This window comes from Bos grunniens, chromosome 21 (assembly GCF_055505025.1).
Source record: "Bos grunniens cultivar Pamir isolate PY7600 chromosome 21, Bosgru_T2T1.0, whole genome shotgun sequence".
Classification (NCBI taxonomy): Eukaryota; Metazoa; Chordata; class Mammalia; order Artiodactyla; family Bovidae; genus Bos; species Bos grunniens.
Genome location: NC_141185.1, coordinates 49,324,597 through 49,346,427, shown reverse-complemented (window position 1 = coordinate 49,346,427; position 21,831 = coordinate 49,324,597). Strand labels below are relative to the sequence as shown.

At 48.3% G+C, this 21,831-nt stretch overlaps 1 protein-coding gene and 1 long non-coding RNA gene across 6 annotated transcripts; both read right to left on the bottom strand.

The window, feature by feature from the left end:
- Positions 1-1,675: 1,675 nt before the first annotated feature.
- Positions 1,676-15,645, bottom strand: PLIN1 (perilipin 1). 5 transcript variants are annotated; one of them, XM_086364596.1, is made up of 9 exons: positions 15,520-15,645; positions 14,872-14,930; positions 11,980-12,184; positions 10,078-10,160; positions 7,944-8,208; positions 7,231-7,403; positions 5,307-5,498; positions 4,672-4,917; positions 1,676-3,655 (listed from the first exon to the last, which is right to left on the bottom strand). In XM_086364596.1, the coding sequence occupies exons 2-9, from the start codon at positions 14,914-14,916 to the stop codon at positions 3,314-3,316; spliced, it is 1,551 nt and encodes a 516-aa protein (XP_086220722.1). In that variant the 5' UTR covers positions 14,917-14,930; positions 15,520-15,645; the 3' UTR covers positions 1,676-3,313. The 5 variants fall into 5 exon arrangements, with proteins under 5 accessions (XP_086220722.1, XP_086220720.1, XP_086220721.1 ...); XM_086364594.1 differs by having other exon boundaries at positions 14,872-15,036; positions 15,550-15,645; XM_086364595.1 differs by having other exon boundaries at positions 15,550-15,645.
- A 514-nt stretch (positions 15,646-16,159) lies between these two features.
- LOC147349655 (uncharacterized) lies at positions 16,160-17,781 on the bottom strand. Its single transcript, XR_015150070.1, has 2 exons — positions 17,652-17,781; positions 16,160-16,306 (listed from the first exon to the last, which is right to left on the bottom strand). It is a non-coding gene; the product is annotated as an uncharacterized LOC147349655 (long non-coding RNA).
- Positions 17,782-21,831: the final 4,050 nt, after the last annotated feature.

Genomic DNA, 21,831 nt, shown 5'->3' with positions numbered 1-21,831 from the left:
GCGCCCTAGAGCCTGTGCTCTGCAGCAAGAGACACCACTGCAATGAGAAGCCCGAGAGCCACAAGGAAGACCCAACACAGACAAAAAAAAAGCATGATAAAGTTATGTTATTAAGTGTAACGGCTGTTTTTCCATCTCCAAAACTGTGATTCAGTTGGAGGTGCATTTTGTGAGCTGCAACAGAAGAGAGGGAACAATGTATTTCTCTGGAGAGGGACCTTGGCATCCCAGCGTGAGGGGGAGGTCCTCCTGAGGTCCAGAATGTGGGTGAGCCGTCACACCCACATGAGCAGGAAGGCCAGCCAAACTGATGTCTCTAAGGAGAAAAGCCCCACAATCCAGCCTGGAGCCAACGAAGCAAATTTCTGTCATTTAGAGGAGATGCTTCATTTCTTATTTCTCACCAGAAAGTAATCAGAAAGACTGAGGGCCAGGCTCAGAGCACTTTGCTATCAGTTTAATGATAAAACCAGAATTTTGGGGACAAGTTGTTTACCTCCTGGGCCTGTGCCATATGCTGGTTCCCAGCACCCTGGTTGGGATCCAGGACAGGGTGAGGGGTCTGGGTCTGGCCAGTGGGTGTGTTGACTTCTATGGCTGTCCTGGCAGGAGGGGCCCCAGGGCTATGGAGGAACAGACAGTTAGGAGTGTGGATTCCGGAACTCCAGGAAGAAGGCGGCGCAGGCAGGTGATGCCCAGGATAACTGGGTGTTTCTATTTATACCACCAGGCCTGAGGCCAGGTCTCCAAAAGCTGCCCATGGGGGCCCTGCCAGAGCTAGGCTGGACCCAGGAAACTGCTGAGTGTGGTGTGGATTGTGAGCGTGAGGTAGGGGGAGAGGGTGAGGTGGGGGTTGAGGTGGGTGAGCTTGATCCCAAAGCTAATTCAAGGTTCTGACCATGTCCACCTGTGTATGTCCATCAACACTCCCCTTTTCTCATTCTGGACATCCCCAGGTTCCAAAACCATGGATCAAGGCCAATGACTCATTACACCAAAGATCTGCTAGGGTCTAGAGTCAGTGTCAGGGAGAGTCAGGGAGCTGGACTCTAGGTGTGTGACAGAGTGGAGGCCAAGAGGGCACTCATGGGTGAGGGGATGAGCGCGTGTATACAGATGTCAAAAAGGATGGACAGAAATATCAGAATTACCTGTGCAGGTGCAGATGACAATAACAAGGAAAACCGAGTTAAGTTTGGAAAGCTATTTGGCATTATCTATCAGTATTTTCTCTTATTGAGAATTTATTTATTTTTGGTTGTTTTGGGTCTTTTGCCGCACAGGCTTTCTCTAGTTGCGGTGAGGGGGCTAATCTTTCTTGAGTGCTTGGGGTCCTCACTGTGGTGGCTTCTCTTGTTGTGAAGCAGGGGCTCTAGGGGCACAGGCTTCAGTAGTCGCAGCACTTGGGCGGCAGGGGTTTAGGGCACGAGCTCAGTAATTGTGGCACATGAACTTGTTGGACTAAGTCCATGTGCCACACACATGGCCCACATCCCACGGCATGTGGGATCTTCCCGCACCGGAAATCGAACCCATGTCCCCTGCGTTGGCAGGCAGATTCTTATCCACTGTACCACCTAGCAATATCTTTAAGTGAATGTGCTTTCACTCAACATGTCATGGTTTTGAGTTATAAATGTACCCTATAGATATAGGCACACATCTACATGAAACATTGTTGTATAAATATATTTATTGCAGCCCTGTTCCTGGGAGCAAAAAAAAAAAAACAACTGGAAATAACAGAAAAGTTCATGATTAAGGAACTGGTTTAATCAAATATAGCATGTCTATATTATGAAGCACTTACTATGTGGCTGTTAAAAACAGCAAGGAGAATTTATGATACTGCTTACAAAATACTTCTAAGATGTACTGCTGAGTGAAAAAGCAGTGAGTATAACACCCCACAGCTTGTATGAAGAGTGGGGAGGGTGCACATGTGTGCTTGTGCGCCCTCAGTCTGTAGTGGAAAGGGTACACAAGACTGCTGCCAAGACTGCTCTGGGAAAGGGGAACCAGGGAATGCAGGGAGGAAAGCACACACCCTTTTGCAATGTTTGAATTTTAAATTATATGTATGCATTTCTAAAGGTACCAAATGTTAACGTTTTCAAAAATGGGTTTGGAATGAACTGTGGCTATAGGGTCTATGCTGTTGTTGTTCAGTCCCTCAGTCATGTCTGACTGTTTGCGACCCCATGGACTGTAGCCCACCAGGCTCCTCTAAGGGATTCCCAAGCAAGAATACTGGAGTAGGTTGCCATTTCCTACTCTAAGGGATTTCCCAACCAAGGACCAAACCTGTATCTCCTGCATTGCAGGTGGATTCCTTATCGCTGAGCCACCAAGGGACGCCCCATGGATTCTATATATATATTGTTTATATAACTAACGTTCTCTATTGTCTCCTAGGACTGGGGGCGCCAGCACTCAAAACGTGGAAGAAAGAGTGAACTTAGGTGTAAAACTGGAACGGTGCAAATGGCAATGTAGCCGGGAACAGAAAGGTGGCGCTACAGAGCGCAGGCGAGGACTCAGCCTGTGAAGAGGGCAGGGTTCTCAGAAAATGATGCTAATATGTATCCCAGGTGGCACTAGTGGTAAAGAACCCGCTTGCCAATGCAGGAGACATAAGGGACACTGGTTCAATCCTGGGTCCGGAAGATTCCCCTGGAGGAGAGGGCATGGCAACCCACTCCAGTATTCTTGCCTGGAGAATCACATGGACAGAGGAGCCTAGCGGGCTACAGACTATGGGGTCCCGAAGAGTCAGACACGACTGAAGCGACTTACGCACGCTGTTCCCTTCAAAGGAGTCAGCTGAGAGCCTGTGTACTCACAGGAATCTCTGCATTCGGGGCTTGAACATGTGTCAGGATCGCCTGCTTGAACCCTTGGCGTGGTGACACGTTACTCGCTGGTAGCAAATATTTGTCTACAGAGGATGGATATAAATATTGGAAACAGTTCAATGTCAGGGGGCCACAAATTTGGTGAAAGAAGTGAGAGATAAGTTAGGCAATTAATCTTGTGGTAAAAAAAAAAATAATAAAAAAAACCAAGGCCTAGAATCAAAGCAGACTGCTACTCTGATGTTTCTCAAAAATGGGTTCTGATAGCTAAGCCCAAAGAGGATGCTCAAAAGATGTGTGCCTTGGCAGCATCCTTGGAAGGAGGCTCGGGACCCAACGGGACTACTTTGAGGAAGCCAACGCTCACTTCTTCGTAGGTTCTGTCTGTCTGCTCGCGACAGCGGCCCGGCCCGGGGTGGGGGAAAAGCGCCGGGCCGGGAAGGCGGTAGGTAGGCGGCTCAGCTCTTCTTGCGCAGCTGGCTGTACTGCGCTCGGCCCAGGATGGGCTCCATGACGCTGGGCCGGAAGAAGCTGTCGCTGACCCGGCGCGTGGGCTTCTCGCGGGGCACGGCCGGGAAGGCGGCGCGCGGCAAGGCGGTTGCGTCCACGCGTTCCTCCGCGCCCAGGCCCCGAGCGCTCCGCAGGCTGCCGCGGGGAGGCGCAGGGCGCGGGGCGGGCTCTGGGCAAGCAGGCGGTGCCCCGGACCCTCTGCGTTCCGCCTCCCGGCGCTCGGCCTCGGCTGGAGGGTTGTCGATGTCCCGGAATTCGCTCTCGGGTTCCATCAGCGACAGCCTGGGGAGCTGAGGGCCCGGCAGCCACGTTAGGGCCCTCGGCTTGGCCCTTGTCCCTGCACCTCCCACCGCCGCCTTGTCTGCGGCCCGGCGGTCACGCGCGATCCGGAGAGCACAGGCTGGGGTGGGACGGGGATGGAAGATGCAGGGGAACCTGCTGAGGACGGCCACCCCTGCCCGGCCTGCAAGTGCGGACCCACAAGGCAAGGCACGCAGCCACCCTCTAGTTTCCGGACCCTGGGGTCCCCCTCAGAGGTCCCTCAGTGGGAGGTCAGGGGCTTTCCTGACTCTTCCTTGGCCCAATTCCGTGAGCTAAGGACAGCTAAGACAGTCCCTGCCTGGGTCAGAGCACCCACATCTGGCTCCATTTTGGGTCCAAAGTGAAGGGAGCTCTCTGCCAAGACCCCTGTTTAAGTCTCTTGGTGAGAATGAGTGACTAGTAACCCATTCCCCACCCCTACCCTCCCAGCCCTCTCACCCTTAGCTTGAAGGGGCCTCCTGCTCTGACCTGCTCTCTAGTGCCTGCATGACCTGTTAACTTGCTCTGGGAAGGGACCCAGGGACCCCCAAAGTGATAGTAGACACCCCCTGGGGTTTTCCTGCTGGGAACAGGTATTGGAATTGGGATGCGGGCAGCTTCTGTCCCCTGGAACACAGCCCACCCCCCAAGGGGTCCTGGAAGCCTCCCTCCAACACTTCCCCAGGGAGCAGCATGCAAACCTGCCAGGCCCCTCGGTTGGGAGCTGAGGGGTGAGGGCTGATCCAGTGGGGGCCCCAGATGGATGACTGGTGACCTCTCCAGCAGCAGGTAGGAAGGATGGATGTGGGGGAAGGTATCAGGCCAAGGACACCAGTCTCTATATTCTAGGGGCTGCAAAGGCCCCCAGTCAAAGCCACAGTATGTCAGAATGTTTTTGGGGCACCGAGGATCAGAGACTGTGTAAGGGAGAGCCGCTGTCGCCCCTTCAGTCTAATCTGCTTTTTTGGTGGGGTGGGCATTAGCCAGAAGGGTGGGGGGCGCTCACCGGCACGTAGTTCACCACTGTGTCCACCACGTTGTCAGTAACACCCTTCAGGGCGTCGGACAGGGACATGGCCCTGCCCTTGGTTGAGGAGGTGGCCTGGGCTGGCGTGAGGTGCAGCATCCTCCCCGCCGTGCCCAGCACAGCCGCCGGTGCCCACATCACGACTGAGACGGTGCTCTGGAGGGCCTTCTGCAGGGTGTGTGCCACGCTGCCCAGGAGGCCCTGTGAGCCTGGCAAGGCTGCCCCCTGGTGACCAGAGCAGGGTCAGTGGCTCCACAGCAACTCCCCTGACCCGTCCCCTCCTCACCAGCCCCGGAGCTAGAGGCAAAAGAATCTGGACACTAAATCGGAAAAAAAAAAAAGAAACTATAGGCCTGGCTCTTGGGCAGGTCACTTCTGTGCTCTGAACCTCAGTTTCTTCATCTGCAAAATGGGGATGACAGTCTCTGTCCTATTTTATGGGGTTGTTGTGAGGATCTGCTGAGAGAACTATTCTCTAGGTGCTCAGGGGTGGCGGGAAGAGTGCTGCACCCACGTGCACGTCCCTGGGCCTGGGGGCAGAGACCCTTGTGTCACCCTGTGCCTCTGCTCCTCACCCCCTCAGGGGGCCCCCTCGGCTGGCACTCTCCCCTCACCTCGCTGAGCTTGCTCTCCTCGGTCTCTGAGTCCTCCTCCTCCCCGGTCTCCTCCCCGTCAGTGTCCGTGTGCTCCTCGTGGTCCTCCTCCTGGGTGGCCGTGAGGCTGTGCAGCCAGGGCACCCGCACCTCGCTCCGCCGCCGCGACACCACCTGCATGGCCGCCGACGTGCCCCACTGGGCCAGGCTGCTCTGAGGGTGGGAAGGCGGCGGTCCGCTGGCTTAACCGCCCCTGCCAGAGGCCAGGCAGCCCCAGCAGGCAAAGCCCGGCATCCCCAGGGTCAGGGTAGGGAGAGGCAAGCAGGTCCTGGCCCCAGCGGACTGTTCCAACTTTTTATGGACTGATAACTTACACCCACTGAGGTGCTCACGGCTTTAGTGTACAGCTCTGGGAATTTTTAGAAACACATGCAAGTGTGACCAGCACAGATCAAGACAGAGACCATTTTCAATACCCCAGAAAACTCTGTGCCCCTCACCCAGTCAGTACTGGCTAAGGGGACCACATACTGGCCTCTATCACCAAGCATTAATTCTGCCCATTTGTGAATGGGCTCACACGTGTTTTCTTTCATGCATAGCTTTTGTTCAATGGTTATGTTGTAAGATTCACCCACATTACTGAGTAGTTTCTCCTTCTTCATTTCTGTGTCACACTCCACTGAATAAATATACCAAAATTTACCTATTCTACCGCTGATGGACATTTGTGTTGTTCCCATTTCTTAGCTAAGGATAAAGCTGATAGTAACATTTCCAACATGTCTTTGGGGGATATAAGCTCTCCTCTCTGTTGGGTAGAGTTGCTGAGTCATAGATAATGTGTATGTTTAGCTTTCAGAGGTACTCCTTGTCGTTCTTTAAAAAGTGAAAAAAATCAAGTGGGCCAGAGGGTCCCATGGGAGGAAACTGACCTGGGCAGGTGGGCAGGTGTCCGCTGAGGCACAGCCCAGCTCATTTCAAACCCCTAGGGGGCCCCACAAACAGAGTCTCCTTGTTATACAACCTTAGGGGACACCATTATTTTCTATGTAAATGGTGGTATCTGAGGTTGCGCCATAGAGTGGCCTCCATCCGCTATGGGCTAGGCTAGGGCGCAGGAGTTAGCCTAGCCCCCGTGGGGAAGTGACCCCCAGTGCAGGGGACTGTAGTTCCCTACAGGACCAGGCATGTGGTGGGCTCTCAGCAAACATTTGCTTGAATGAATGAGCCAGGTTTGACAGTGCTTTTAAAAGTGCCACCCTCATGATGGCTGAAAAGTGGCTATCTAGTATACTGACCTTTATGCTGTAACATTTTTATTTCCTTTTTTAGTTGGGGCAGGGGGCTTAGTTTCTTATTAAAGTTCCTATGAGAAAAATCCAGGCTATCCCTGCTAAAATACACAGAGTGTGTGGTGTTGGGGGGAATAAGCCCTATCTGGGGCTAGAAAAGACAACTCTATCAGAGGTGCAGTGGGATGCCAATTAGAAGCCTCTAGAAGGGAAACCAGAAGCCTGGGGGCAGTCAGGGATATGGCCCAGCTAGGGCTCTCTGCCCCAGAGGAGGGGTTTGGTGCCTTGCACCTTGCTTATTCAGGGGTGACACTCCCAAGTGCCTACAGAGAAGATGGGTGGGGGGAGGTCTCTGCTTTCTCCCAAGAAGGTTGGGGATAGAGTAGAACCTAGAGGGAGAGTGGGAGAGACAGAAGGGCGGGGCAGGATGACCCTAACAAGCAGGCCTGCCCTCTTCTCCCCTTGCATCCTAGAGGGTTAGCCCTCCACCCCTTCTAAGGTCTCTTATCCTTAGACCTAATGTTCTACCCCCGACTCCTGGCTGGAAGACAGGAGGTTCTCAGGACAGGAGGTGAAGTTGGATAGGGGATGGGAGGGACCAGGAGGTCCACAGGGTTCCCAGGCCATGGCAACTCAGGGCAGATACTCACCAGAGGTGCCACACCTGGGATCCACATGGCCAAGGCATGGCCCTGTTTCAGTGCCCGGGCTGTGGTCTGGAAGGTGTGTCTAGAGAGAGTGTTGGCCAGGGCCCCAACCCTGCTCACGAGGCTCGGCTTGGCCTTGGGAGGTTTCTGGGCATCCTGGAGTCCTGGGGCAGCGGCTAGGTGGGAGTTGCAGGTGGGGGCGGGAAGGAGAGGAAAGCAGATCAGAGAGGGGCTGGACAAAGCTGGGTTGTGTCTAGAGTTGGAAAGGGATCACCCTACTCCAACACAAGCTCACTGGAGATTTGGGGAAGTCACTTTCTCCACTTAAAAATGGGGAGAGGGGCCAAATGAAAATGGAGCCCTCTGGAAATCTTGCTGGGCCTTCCTTGCTCCACAGCAGTGGCTGTGTGCTCAGTCGCTTCGGTCGTGTCCGACTCTTTGTGACCCTAAGGAGTATACCCAGCCAGGCTCCTCTGTACATGGGATTCTCCAAGCAAGAATACTGTCGTGGGTTGCCATGCCCTCCTCCAGGGGATCTTCCCAACCCAGGAATAGAACCTGTGTCTCCTGCATTGCAGGCAGATTCTTTAACCTCTGAGCCACCAGGGAGAGCACTGGCTAGATGAGCCCTGGCTGCCTCTTCCTAATCCACAAGCAGCAGGACAAGGGTGGGGGCGGGGATCTCCCTTTCCAGCAACCCCCACAATGGCAGATACCTGACTCTTCGTTGGCTGGAGGGAGGAGGAACTCTACCATCTTCTCGACACCACCCAAGGCCAAGTCGGCCCCTCCAGAGGCCAGCCGGCCAGCTCGGGTGTTGGCAGCATACTCGGCAGTGTCTCTCGCCATCCCCCAGGCGAGCTCACAGCCGGCCAGAGCGGCCCCTAGGATTTTGTCTGAAGTGCTGGCAATGGGCACACTGATGCTGTTCCTGGCGCTGCGAAGGCGGGTGGAGATGGTGTCCTTCAGCTCAGAGGCGATCTGGTGAAAGCAAGGATGGGGAGTCAGGCATGAGGCTCTGGCAGGGCCTACATCCCGCTTCAGGAAAGTCTCATTTAAAGGCCCAGGGGACTGGCGCCAGTATTGGGGCACCTTGATTAAGCTGAACTTTAAAGGGAAAGGGCTCCAGTCCTTTCTGCGCCAACCACTTAGATCTCCTGGCTTCTCTGCACCCCATTTCTGCCTGTTGAGATGCTAATCATCCTTCAAGAATCACCCCCAGTGACCACCTTCTTGATAACACTTGTCCTCATCTCCTCCACGCACCTCCTCCACAGTCTCTTCTGTCCTCAGAGCACTTCTTACATTCCCATCTGTGCTTAGGTGATCGTACGGATGTGGCTGGCCTTCACACAGGTTCTGCACTAAAGTAATGTCTTTCTCTCCTTTGACTTTTTGCTTTTTAATACTGTTCCTTGGGTTCCTGAATATTCCTTGGAAGGACAGGTGCTGACGCTAAAGCTCCACTACTTTGGCCACCTGATGCAAAGAACCAACTCATTGGAAAAGACCCTGATGCTGGGAAAGATTGAAGGCAGGAGGAGAAGGGGACGACAGAGGATGAGATGGTTGGATGGCATCAATGACTCATGCCAAACTCATGGACATGAGTTTGAGAAAACTCCAGGAGAAAGTGAAGACAGGGAAGCCTGGTGTGCTGCAGTCCATGGGTCTCAAAGAGTCAGACACAACTGAGCTACTGAACAACAACTCCTTTGACTTGGGAGCTTCTTTATGACAAAGGCATTGCCCTTTATCTAGAAAAATAAGTGAAGAGCAAGGCCTCAGAGCTGAACAGCCCTGCTCTCCTGTGTCCTCCACTTCAGGCTGTGTGGTCAGGAGGAAGTCACTAGTTTTCTCTGTCAAATGGGGATACCACCCCATCCCAGAAGGTTGAAAGTGTTAGTTGCTCGGTTGTGTCCGATTCTTTGTGACCCCATGGACTGTAGCCTGCCAGGCTCCTCTGTCCGTGGGATCCGCCAGGCAGGAACACTGGGGTGGGGTGCCATTCCCTCCTCCAGGGGGTCTTGCCGACCCAGGGATCAAACCTGGGTCTCCTGTATTACAGGCAGATTCTTTACCGTCTGAGCCACCAGGGGGAAAGAGGATTAAAGGAGAGGACTCTATAAATCACGTGTCATGACTCCTGGCATAGGATAGGGCTCACTCAGTAAATGTGAGATGAGTGGTACTTTATCAGTGAGATGGATGAGGTCTGAGAGTGAAATGTATTCCCCTAAAGCACCAGACCTGGCCCTTACCACAGCAAATACCCAATGAATAGGTATCCAGGTGAAACGACTTTTTCAGTCTCATGGTTCGTAAGGTGCTGGATTGTGAAGACATGGGACTGCAATCCTGAGATCTGGTGAGTGTGACCCATGATCTTAGGCATCTGTAGTCACCAAATGGGAGAAGGCGATGGCACCCCACTCCAGTCCTCTTGCCTGGAGAATCCCAGGGATGGGGGAGCTTGTTGGGCTGCTGTCTATGGGGTTGCACAGAGTCAGACATGACTGAAGCGACATAGCAGCAGCAGCAGTCACCAAATGGTATGATGTAGGCCCATGGGGTATCTCATAGAGGGGGGATCAGAAGCAGTGGCCCCCACCCCAAGCTCCTGTCCAGAGTCTGCCTCTGGGCTGTGCCTGCTGGTTTCAGAAAGCCTGCCTTCATCTGGTCCCACAGGGAGAGGAAGAAGCCGGTTATGCAGTTTTAGGGGCAGGCAGTGGCCACCAGCCTGGGAAGGCATATGCCATGCCATCCTGCATCATGGGCTCATGCCTGTTCTTCCACTGAGAGGCAGTGACAACAGAAGGTGGACGTGCGGAGAAGAGGGGAAGGGCTCACCTTTTCAGGAGGATACTGGAGGGCGGGGATCTTTTCCTCCAGGTGGTCCAGGCCTCGGCAGGCCAGCTCGTTGGCAGCTACGACTGGAAGCAAAAGGCCGTGGTGGGGTGAGCCCTGCCTTCACTGTGAGGACCTAGCAGGGGCCTCTGTGCCGAGGAAGGCACCTTGGAGCCCTCAAAATCCCCAGCCCTGCCACCTCCAAAGCGCCGGGCAGCCCAAGGCCCTCTGCCACCATTGGCCCCCATCCACTGTGACTCCTTGAGACCGGGATGTCTCCCTTCTGGGTAGCTCTGCAGTCATGCAGACCTGCTCTCAGAGCTCGGCGCCTGCATCTGCAGTGTGACTTCAGGCAGGTCACAACCTGGCTGAGCCTCAAGTTCCTTGTTTGTCAAGTGCAGGGCTGTCAGGAGGAAGTGACAGAACCTATGGGAATCGCCAACGGATCTTGGTCTCTTGACCTCCTATGACCCCCGTCTGGGTGAGCGCTGGGTGAACACAACAGGGGAAAGCAGAAGTGGCAGCGGGGCAGGAAAGGCAGTCAGGCCTTAAGGGAAGACCTTGCTGGGAGCTGGCCTGGCACCGCTTAGGTCCAGAGATGACAGGCTGGTCTAGAGTGCCAGATGGTCCGTGACCCTTTGTTTTAACCTTGAGGAGTGAGATGGTCAACAGTGGGAAGAGGGTCACAGGGAAGAGAAAGGGGCAAGTGACAGAGGATACCAATGCTCTTGGAAGACATGGCCCAGGGGCTACTGAGGACGTCAGCTCTGCGCCCATGATCATGGAGATCACAGTTTCAAAGGATACCTACGTCTTCTCTTTCACATATTCTTTCTCCAGATATCTTAGGTTTTCACAAAATTCTCAAGCAGCAGAGAGAGCCCAGATGACTCAGCTGACTTCTGATATTGGGCCAAATGAGACCCAGGGAGATTACTTAAGGAGCTTGCAGGCAGGGAGGTGGGCCCAGGCCCAGGTCTTCTTTGTATCTGTCCTCTCCTATTTGCTATGCCAAATCCACAGGTACCCATAACTCTCTTCAGGATGGTGGAAGGTCCTAGACTTCTGGAATTTCCCTCAGTCCTGTCAAGAGCTGTGCCAGGGAGACCATATTTTCAAATGAGGCAGAACAAATTGAACAGGGGCAGGCCTGGTAAGCTGTCCTCCACCTTCAGGGCCCCGGCTGGCAGCTCTCTTCTGCTGCTGCCTGTTATGGGGCCAGTAGCATCAGCTGCAGGACCCAGAGGGCTTCCCCTCTCCCTCTACTCCCCCCAGTCCTGCCAGGCCAGCCCTCCTGCCCACTGGCTCTGTGCCAGACTCTGCCAGTTTCTGCTGCTGCTGGATCTGGAGCTAAACTGTGTGTCTGGTCTGCCGTATGCCCCACATCCCCCACTGCCCACCCCATAACTCTGTCCACCCTTCTCCTGCCAATTATCATCCTAGGAAAATGCCAACTGGATCAGAGATGAGGCATTATAGATGAGATGAGACCTATGTCTATATCTATCTCTCATCTCTCACTTAGTAACGTACTTGCACACTAGGTCTGTTCAGTCGTGTCCGACTCTTTGCGACCCCATGGACCCCATGGCTCCTCTGGCCATGGGATTCTCCAGGCAAGAATACTGGAGTGGGTTGCCATGCCCTCCTCCAGGGGATCTTCCAGACCGAGGGACTGAACCTGCGTCTCCTGTATTGGCAGGCAGTCTCTTTATCATTAGTGTCATATATCTACATCTAAAGCATCTGTATCTATAAATAAAACAACTATGTAATGGGATGTAGAGAGTTAGGAAGGTAGTCAGATACAAACAAAAAGGCAAACAGACAAGCTGGTATCAGACAGACTGGCAGACAGGTAAAAGACTGGCAGGCAGTCAGCCTCCGAGTGCCACGAGGACTCACACTGGGTGGACAGCCTGCGGACCACGGGCTCCATGCTCCAGGCCGCCAGACTGCTGGCGCCCTGCACGCCCTTCTCGTAGGCATTGCATACAGAGGCCACCAGGGGGTGGGCTTCCTTGGTGCTGGCGTAGGTCTTCTGGAAGCACTCACAGGTGCCGCTCACCACCGGCAGCTGCAGGACCCGCTGCAGCACATTCTCCTGCTCCTGGCATGGAAGGAAAGCAGCGAAAGAAATCAGCCCAACTCCTTCTCCTACCTCCTGGGGAGGCGGTCTCAGAGCCTCGGTGCTCACTAGGGCTGGCCTGGGTCCAGATGACTCAGGAGGAATCCAGAATAGAGAGGCCTCAACAGGCCTCACAGGAAACATAAGAGCCGGGTGGCCGCGCTCTCCTGGTCACAGTCCTGGCTCTGGAAAGCTCCTGAGGCAGCCTCCATCCTCCAGGGGCCACCCCACCCTTTAGCCACTCAACTTGAACTTCATGGCCAGGAGTGAGTGTGCCGGTGCACCTGTCTAGAGCTTTAGTCCACCGTGGATTGGGAGCTTCACCTGAACATCTTTTGGGTCTTTCTGGGACACACCTCCCTGCCTCCAGTGCTGGTCCCACTGCCTTGGGTGCTCCCCTTCCCTCCCTCAGCCCTTTCTGTCTGGCAGAAGACACAGCTTGAGCATCGTTTCTTCTGAGAAACTTCCTGACTCTCCCTCATATCAGAAGTCACCATCTCCCTCCCAGGGATGTGTCCGGACTCACACATGGTGCTGCGCTTGTGCTGGTCACCTGTGTACTTGACTCCATCCCAGGAGACTCTCACCAATGTATTTCCAGGGCCTCACCTAAAGCCTGCACAGTCATGTTAGCTAATAGGTGACAGGGCTGCACCTAAGGTGTTTAGACCTGGCCAACTGGACAGAATGATAGAATCCTAGGCCTCCAGGGGCCTCTGAAGCAAGAGTGCTTCCCATATCCCTCTGGGAGTCTTGCATTTGGAATTCTCCTCGAATGGATCTCACTCCTCGTAGAGTGGCCTATGCCCCTCGTTGGACAGCGTGGCTGAACTGGAATCCACCTCCACCCACTGCTCCACCCGATGCCCTGTGGAATAATGTGGAGCACATCTATTTCATCATTCATTGGCTGGCCTTTCACGCACTTGAAGATAAGCATCTCGGCCTTTAGCAGTTCCTTCTGTATTCTAAACAGCTCTAGTTCCTAACTTAGCTTATAAACGACTCAGTGCCCTGATCTACTAATTCCATCCTCTGCACACACTACATTTTGACATAGCCTTTATAGCACTCAAGCTTAAAGACAGCATTCCAGGTGTGATCTGAATGTGTGGGGTCCAGTGAGACCATCATCTCTCATTACTGGGATGCTGGGCTCTTATTAATGCATTCTAACTTTGGCAGCAGGCACATAATTAAACTTTGGATCACCTAGGAATTTTGGTTAAAATTTAAAAAGTGGTCTTTGAGTGAAAAAAATGCAGATTTTAATTTTGCAGAGACAGACAATATTTACTCAGTGACATTATGCTCCAGGCACTGACTGAGGTGCTTCGGTAACATAACCTCAAGTAACTAACAGCAACCCTCTGAGGTCAGCACTGTCACCCGCACTTTGCCAGTGAGGAGACAAAGACTCAGCGATATGAAGTGACTTTCCCAACCACACACAGCTGGTAAGTGGCAGAGCCGGGCTTCCAACTCAGGCCTGAAGTGGCAAGTTTGTGATTTGCTTCAAAATAACATAAGATTGGTGAAAGGATGGGCGAGGAGAAGGCAGTATGTCCATGGGATTCGGTTGCTGGGGCTAGTGAAGGGTATTGTATTTTCTGTCTATTCTTAGGAATATCAGGAATTCTCCACATAAACATCCCAAGTCTGGCTCAGATGTTCAGGTTCTTTTTGTAGTTTTGAATTTGCACTGCTACATAGTTTTTCTCCAGAGGGGAGGACCTAGCTTCTTCTGTTTGTAGGAGACTTGCATGTACACCAGACCGTAGGCTACAATATTTCAGGTTTTGGTCTTGCAGATGAGTTTGACAATTTGAACTAGAAAAAGGTTATGACTGTAAATAAGAAAAATTTTCTTTAACATTTTGGACAAAGCTTTCGGGAACTGATTTAGGCAAAGCCAAAGAGGAAGAGAGGTCCTGGGATGGAAATACACTACCATGTGTTAGGATGGCTTAATTATGCACGTGACCATTTTATGCCTCTCTGTGTTCTATGATCAAATACAACACATGGCGATTCCTAGTGCAAAGGTTAGTTAAAGCCTAACTCGGGACAAGATGGATATTATTTAGGCTCACAATTTTTCAGTTTCATTATTTGAACTGTGCCTAAGTTGTAGAGGCCTTGCCAGGAGGCATCAATACACCTAAACATGTTAAACCTCTCTGAGTCATACTGAAGACCAGGCTAGACAAACAGTACTGGACACACTGCCCCTGTAATCCCTTCTCACATACATAACGTGTGCTGTGTAGCTCCAAGAGGTGCCATTTACATAGACTAACATATCCAAGATGGCTCTGGAGTTACAGAATGCAGTCTCAGTCCTGAGAATTCAGTTTTGCCTGGATGGACAAAGCATGGACTTCTGTGTCAGGCTTTAGAAAACAGTAGTTCCCTTCCTCTCCTTGTCCCCCACCAGCCAATTTTTTTCTCCAAGGTGCTCAGTTTTTAATAGGCATCATTCCCCCCTCCCCGCCACCCTTCAGATTCTCTAACAGCCTTCTGCAAAAGCAAGAATAATGAAGATGTAATGCTCAATGAATTATGAATATAACCTAGACATATTTTGCTCTAAGCCCCCTGAGCCCTTCCTCCCAGCTCCTCCCTCCCCCAGAGTTGTCTACTGCTTCATATAAGCCCAAGTTACTTACAGGGAGGTCTCCATCCAGCAAGGTGGGGCCCTTGTTGACTGCCATTGGAGCTCTTCAAGCTGCAAAGCAGAAAGTTTTAGGTCCATGAGAAAGTCCTCAGCCTGAGATCCACAGGGTCAGTCCCTATCCGTCAAGGACATCAAGGGGACCCAGACTTCAAGTTCCCTGAAGAGAAGGCATTTGGAGGATGAATGTCACAGACAAGTGGCTAGTCCTTAGAGTCCTACAAGGATGAGACCTGGCAGTCTACTTGTCGAGACCAAAGTTTCTTATAAGTATTCAGGGTAAGAAACAAAAAATGAAAGTAGCTTCTAAGAGATAAGAGGTTTTAGATGAAGTTTAGGAGCTCTTAGATGAGGGTCCAAGAGACTAAAAGAATGAGTTTCAGGTTTAGTCTTTTTTTTTTTTTAAATAAAAAAGTTCTGCATTAATTTCTCTCTTTTTAATCAAGCATAGCAGCCAGTCTTTCCTCTGCTCAGCCAGATAAGAAAGTAGCCATTCGTAAAACCAGCCATTTCAGTTGTGGTCTGGAAAAGCCAGTGGCTGCAGAGTATTTACATTCTTGGTCATTCACCCTCAATAACCTCTCCCTCAGGGGTTTCCCTGCAGGCCTCTTCATCCTCAGTAAAATTCCCAGAAGACCCTTACCCTCAACTTTTTTACTTCTCAGAAACCAACCAGGTAAGGTCGTCTCGGAAGCCCCACACTCACTCCAGCTGATGTTGTCTCAGTGCCACAGAGCCCAGGCTGCCGAATGTCTCGTCCGGAGGAAACAAATCCAATTGCTCTTGAGCAAAGCTATTAACACTTTCCAGCTAGAGGAGGGCAGAGAGGAAGAGAACGTCTGGTCAGCCTGTTGTCATGGTTATTTGACCCAGGGTCCCCTGGGCATATCCTGACTTCTGTAAGGAGATTTAGCCAACTAGGGGGTAGAGAGCAGGGCTGAGGGAAAACCAGACTCAGAGGAGTTATTATTCCTAAGCAATGAAATATCTGCTCTGTGACCCATTTCTGACCCTCACTTCTCAAAAAAGCTGTTTTCCAGAAAGAAGATGTTGGGTTATATGTCATTAAACTCATAACCTCTAAAGTTTTATAATCTTTGACTCCTTTTCCATAGAGGGTCCTGTGGAATGGTTTTCAATCCATTTCCCTCATCCTTATTTTTTACTATCAAGAATGACTTTTGAACAGTAAGATTTAAACCCACACAGGAATACAGTTTACCTGAACGTGTTAGTCTTTTGATTATGAAGATAAATTACTCTCAGTGAAGAAGAGAACCAGAGCTGGGGTAGATTCCTTGACAATCTAGGCTTTAATGGAGTTATTTCAATCTCTGTAAATCCCAGATTTCCAGAAGTTTATTGAACTCTGCCTGATTTAAGATGCCACCAGAATATGCAGTGAGAAAGCCAACTGGATTTTGTCAAGTCTGGAAAAGACAATGTTGACCAAGATTCAGTTACTGATCAACAGCATCCAGACAGCCACTGATCACCTCTCCTCCCTTCCTTAGTAATGAATCAGACAGGACCCCAAGTGCTAGTTTCTGGCTTCAGAGATGATGGAGGGTTGTGATATAAGCCATAGTTTTCAGATTATCTAAGAAGGGCTTTTTAATTAACATAGGTAATAGGACAAAACTTATTTCCCTTATATTTTGCAAAATCGTACCTACTGTTGGCTCTCTGCTAAACTGTATACTGTGGGCAATCAGAGAAAGAGGCAGCAAGTGGAGAGGAATGGAGATGTGTAATAGATCCTCTGTAATCAATTGTATGTCTAGGATATGATAAGGCAGGAAACTAGAAGTCAGGAAGGGGAGGAAAGAGTCAAATGGAGTCTCCAAAAAGAATAATAAATATGTGATACCACCTATGTATGATAAAAACTCTTCAGAAAGTGGGCCTAGAAGGAACCTACCTCAACATAATAAAGGATACGACACATAATAAACATATGACACACCTACAGCTAACGTCAAACTCAATGGTGAAAAGGTGAAAGTATTTCCTCTAAGGTAAGTAACAAGATAAGGATGTCCACTCTAGACACTTTTATTCAACACAGTTTTGGAAGTTCTAGCTATGGCTATCAGAGAATAAAAAGAAACAAAAGGAATCCAAAAGATTCCAAACAAAAGGAATCCAAATTGGAAAAGAAGTAAAACTGTCTGTTTGCAGATGACATGATACAATACCTAAGAAATCCTAAAGATGCTGCCAGAAAACTACTAGAGCTCATCAGTGAATCTGGTAAAGTTGAAAAATACAAAATTAATACATAAACATTTCTTGCAATTCTATATACTAACAATGAAAGACCAGAATTATAGATTACAGAAACAATCTCATTTACCATCACATCAAAAAAAATAAAATACCCAAGGAGGCAAAACTATAGGATACTGATGAAAAAAATAAAAGATGACACAAATGGAAAGCTATACCATGTTCTTGGATTGACAGAATCAATATTGTGAAAATTACTATACTACCCAAAGCAATCTACAAATTCAGTGCAATCCCAATCAGATTACCAAGGGCATTTTTCACAGAATTAGAACAAAACATTTTACACTTTGTATGGAAACACAGAAGACCCTGAATAGTAAAAGCAATGTTGAGAAAGAAGAACAGAGCTGCAGGAATGAGGCACCCTGACTTCAGACTATACTGAAAAGTTACAGTAATCAGAACAGTATGGTACAGGCACAAAACCAGAAATATAGATCAGATCAGGAAACAAGATAGAAGTCCAGTGATAAACCCATGTACCTGCACCTATGACCACCTCAGTTCAGTTCAGTTGCTCAGTCATGTCCAACTCTTTGCAGCCCCATGGACTGAAGCATGTCAGGCCTCCCTGTACATCACCAAGTCCTGGAGTTTACTCAAACTCATGTCCATTGAGTCAGTGATGCCATCCAACCATCTCATCCTCTGTCATCCCCTCTCCTCCTGCCTTCAATTTTTCCCAGCATCAGGCTGTTTTCAAATGACTCCATTCTTTGCATCAGGTGGCCAAAATATTGGAGTTTCAGCTTCAGCATCAGTCTTCCAACAAATATTCAGGACTGATTTCCTTTAGGATGGACTGGTTGGATCTCCTTGCAGTTCAAGGGACTCTCAAGAGTATTCTCCAACACCACAGTTCAAAAGCATCAATTCTTTGGCACTCAGCTTTCTTTTTAAAGTCCAACTCTCACATCCATACATGACTACTGGGAAAACCATACCTTTGACTAGATGGACCTCTGTTGGCAAAGAAAGGCCTCTGCTTTTTAATATGCTGTCTAGGTTGGTCATAACTTTTCTTCCAAGGAGCAAGTGTCTTAATTTTATGGCTGCAGTCACCATCTGCAGTGATTTTGGATCAAAAAAAAAAAAAAAATCGTCTCTTACTGTTTACACATCTATTTGCCATGAAGTGATGGGACCAGATGCCATGATCTTTTTCTGAATGTTGAGTTTTAAGCCAACTTTTTCAGTCTCCTCTTTCATCAAGAGGCTCTTTAGTTGCTCTTCACTTTCTGCCATAAGGGTGGTGTCATCTGCATATCTGAAGTTATTGATATTTCTCCTGGCAATCTTGATTCAAACTTGTGCTTCTTCCAGTCCAGCGTTTCTCATGATGTACTCTGCATATAAGTTAAATAAGCAGGGTGACAATATACAGCCTTGAGATACTCCTTTCCCTATTTGGAACCAGTCTGTTGTTCCATATCTAGTTCTAACTGTTGCTTCTTGACCTGCATACAGATTTCTCAGGAGGCAGGTCAGGTGGTCTGGTATTCCCATCTCTTGAAGAATTTTCCACAGTTTGTTGTTATCCACACAAAGGTATAGTCAATGAGGCAGATGTTTTTCTGGAACTCTCTTGCTTTTTCAATGTTCCAATGGATGTTGGCAATTTGATCTCTGGTTCCTCTGCCTTTTCTAAATCCAGCTTGAACATCTGGAAGTTCATGGTTCACATACTGTTGAAGCCTGGCTTGGAGAATTTTGAGCATTTTCTATGACAAGGGAGGCAAGAATATACAGTGAAGAAAAGATAGTCTCTTCAATAAGTGGTACTGCAAAAACTGGACAGTTACATGTACAAAAATGAAATCAGAACATTCCCTAACACCATACACAAAAACAAAATAGATTAAAGACCTAAATGTAAGGCTAGGTACTATAAAACTCTTAGAGGAAAATATATGCAGAACATTCTCTGATATAAATCACAGCAAGATCTCTTTCAATCCACTGCTTAGAATAATGAAAATAAAAACAAAAATTAAAAAATGGGACCTAAGCTTAAAAGCTTTTGCACAGAAAGCAAACCCTAAACAAAACGAAATGACAACTCTCAGAATGGGAGAAAATATTTGTAAATGAAGCAACTAACAAGGGATTAATCTCCAAAACACACAAATAGCTCATGCAGCTCAATATCAAAAACAAACAAATAACCCAATCAAAAAACAGGTGGAAGACCTAAATAGACATTTCTCTAAAGAAGATATAGAAATGGCCAACAAACATCTGAAAATATTCTCAACATTGCTAATTATTAGAGAAATGCAAATCAAAACTACAATGAGATATCACCTCACATCAGTTAGAGTGGCCATCATCAAACAGGCTATAAACAATAAACGCTGGAGAGAGTGTGGAGAAAAGGGAACCCTCTTGTACTGTCAGTGGGAATGTAAACTGTATAATAATTATGGAGAACAGTATGGAGGTTCCTTAAAAAACTAAAAATAGAACTACCATATGACCCAGAAGCCCCACTCCTAAGCATATATCTAGAGAAAACCATAATTCTAAATAATTCACACACCCTGTTCACTGAAGGACTATTTACAGTAGCCAGGACACAAAAGCAAGGTAAAAGTACATAGAGAGAGGAAAGGATAAAAAAGATGTGGTACATATATATATAATGGAATATTACACAGCCATAAAAAGAAATGACATTTGCAGAGATGTAGGTAGACCTAGAGGCTATCATACAAAGTAGAGTTATGTCAGAAAGAGAAAAACATTGTATAATATCATTTATATGTGGAATCTAGAAAAATAGTAGAGATGAACTTGCCTGCAAAGCAAAAATATGTATAGAGTCACAAATGTAGAGAAGAAACTTATGGTTATCAAAGAGGGAGGGGGTAAAATGAGTTGGGAGATTGGGACTGACATATATTTATAATTGATACAATGTATAAAATAAGTAAATAATGAGAGCCTACAGTTTAGCACAGGGAACTCAGTGCTCTGTGGTGATCTAAATAGAAAGAAAATCTAAAAATGAGTGGATATATGTATATGTATAACTGATTCACTTTGCTGTACAGCAAGAAACAAATACAGCATTGCAAAGCAACTACATTCCAATAAAAATTACTAAAAAGTTTAAAATATGTGATACATTTAATACTTATTGATCCAACCTGGGCTTTGAAAATATAAGGCAGCAATAGAGAGAAAGGGAAGTACCTAAAGAAGTGGCCTCTGCCTTCACCTCACTTCAATGTTCAGGTCAAATTATCTATGTGTCAAGAGAGCAACCTGGGCCAAAGGGCAGTGTTAAGACTTTGAAGTCATGGCTTTGGGCCAGAGGGAGTACAGGGCTCTGTGGCTGAAAGCTCTGTTGACAAAGCTGGCTCTTTGGCCGTGTCAGCTGGGCATCCAGGATGTGGGTGAGAAGTGAGAAGTGGTGAAAAGGGTCTAACAGAGTCCCATGGGAAGAGTCCACTTTCCAGCAGCAGCTTGAAGGACGTAGTTATTTCCTTTTATTCCCCATCCCTATATGCCCTGCCCCCAACCCTGTCCAACTACCCCATGAGCACAGGGACCCTGGTCATCCGGTATACAAATGGATCCCAGATCTAAGCATGGCACTCAAACATTTGTTGTTGAAATTCAACAAATTCTAGGCAACAATGTTCAGCTGTGAATGTGCTGGTCTATACATCTAAGAAATGTCTTTGGACAAATATTATATGGTATCACTTAGTGGTAAAGAACCTGCCTGCTAATGCAGGAGACATAAATGATGTGGGTTCAATCCCTGGGTTGAGAGGATCCCCTGGAGGGCACAGCAACCCACTCCGTATTCTTGCATGAAGAATCCCTTGGACAGAGGAGCCTGGCAGGCTACAGTCCATAGAGTCCAAAGTCGGACATGATTGAAGTGACTTAGCATGCACGCACATATGGAATCTAAAAAATAATACAAACGAATTTATATACAAAAGAGAAACAGACTCACAGACATAGAAATCAAACTAATTGTTAGCAAAGGGGAACAGGGGTAGGGATAAATTAGGAGTATGGGATTAACAAACTACTATACATAAAACACATAAATAAGGATTTTTTGTATAGCACAGGGAACTATATTCAATATCTTATAATAACCTATAATGGAAAATAATCTAAAAAATACATATGTATCACTGATTCACTTTGTTGTACGCCTGAAACTAACATTATTGTAAACCAGCTATACTTCAATTTTTTAAAAAAGAAAAAACAGAAATACAGTTATTAAGAATACTTACCATTTGATGTAAGGGTATGGGGTAAAAGAGCAAATAGGTGAGGGAGATTAACAAACTTCTTACAGTTATAAAATAAATGTGTCACAGGTATGGAATGTACAATGTGGAAAATTTAATCAATAAATATATAATACCTTTGTCTGGTGACAGATAACTAGATTTATTGTGGTGATCATTTTGAAATGTGTAGAAATATCAAATTACTATGTTCTGTACCAGGAAATAAGACTGTGCTGTAGGTCACTTTTACTTCAAAACCAAACTCATAGAAAAAAGAAATCAGATTTGTGGTTATCAGAGGCAGGAGATGGGGAGAGGGGTAACTGGAAGAAGGCAGTCAAAAAGTACAAACTTCCAGTTATAAAACAAATAAGTACTAGGGATGTATGCACAACATGATA

Coding starts and splice junctions, on each gene's coding strand:
- PLIN1 (XM_086364596.1), bottom strand. CDS start 14,916: ATGGCAGTCAACAAGGGCCCCACCTTGCTGGATGGAGACCTCCCT. Junction 12,185..14,871: donor TGCTGGATGGAGACCTCCCT/GTAAGTAACTTG, acceptor CTTCCATGCCAG/GAGCAGGAGAATGTGCTGCA. Junction 10,161..11,979: donor CCGCAGGCTGTCCACCCAGT/GTGAGTCCTCGT, acceptor TTTTGCTTCCAG/TCGTAGCTGCCAACGAGCTG.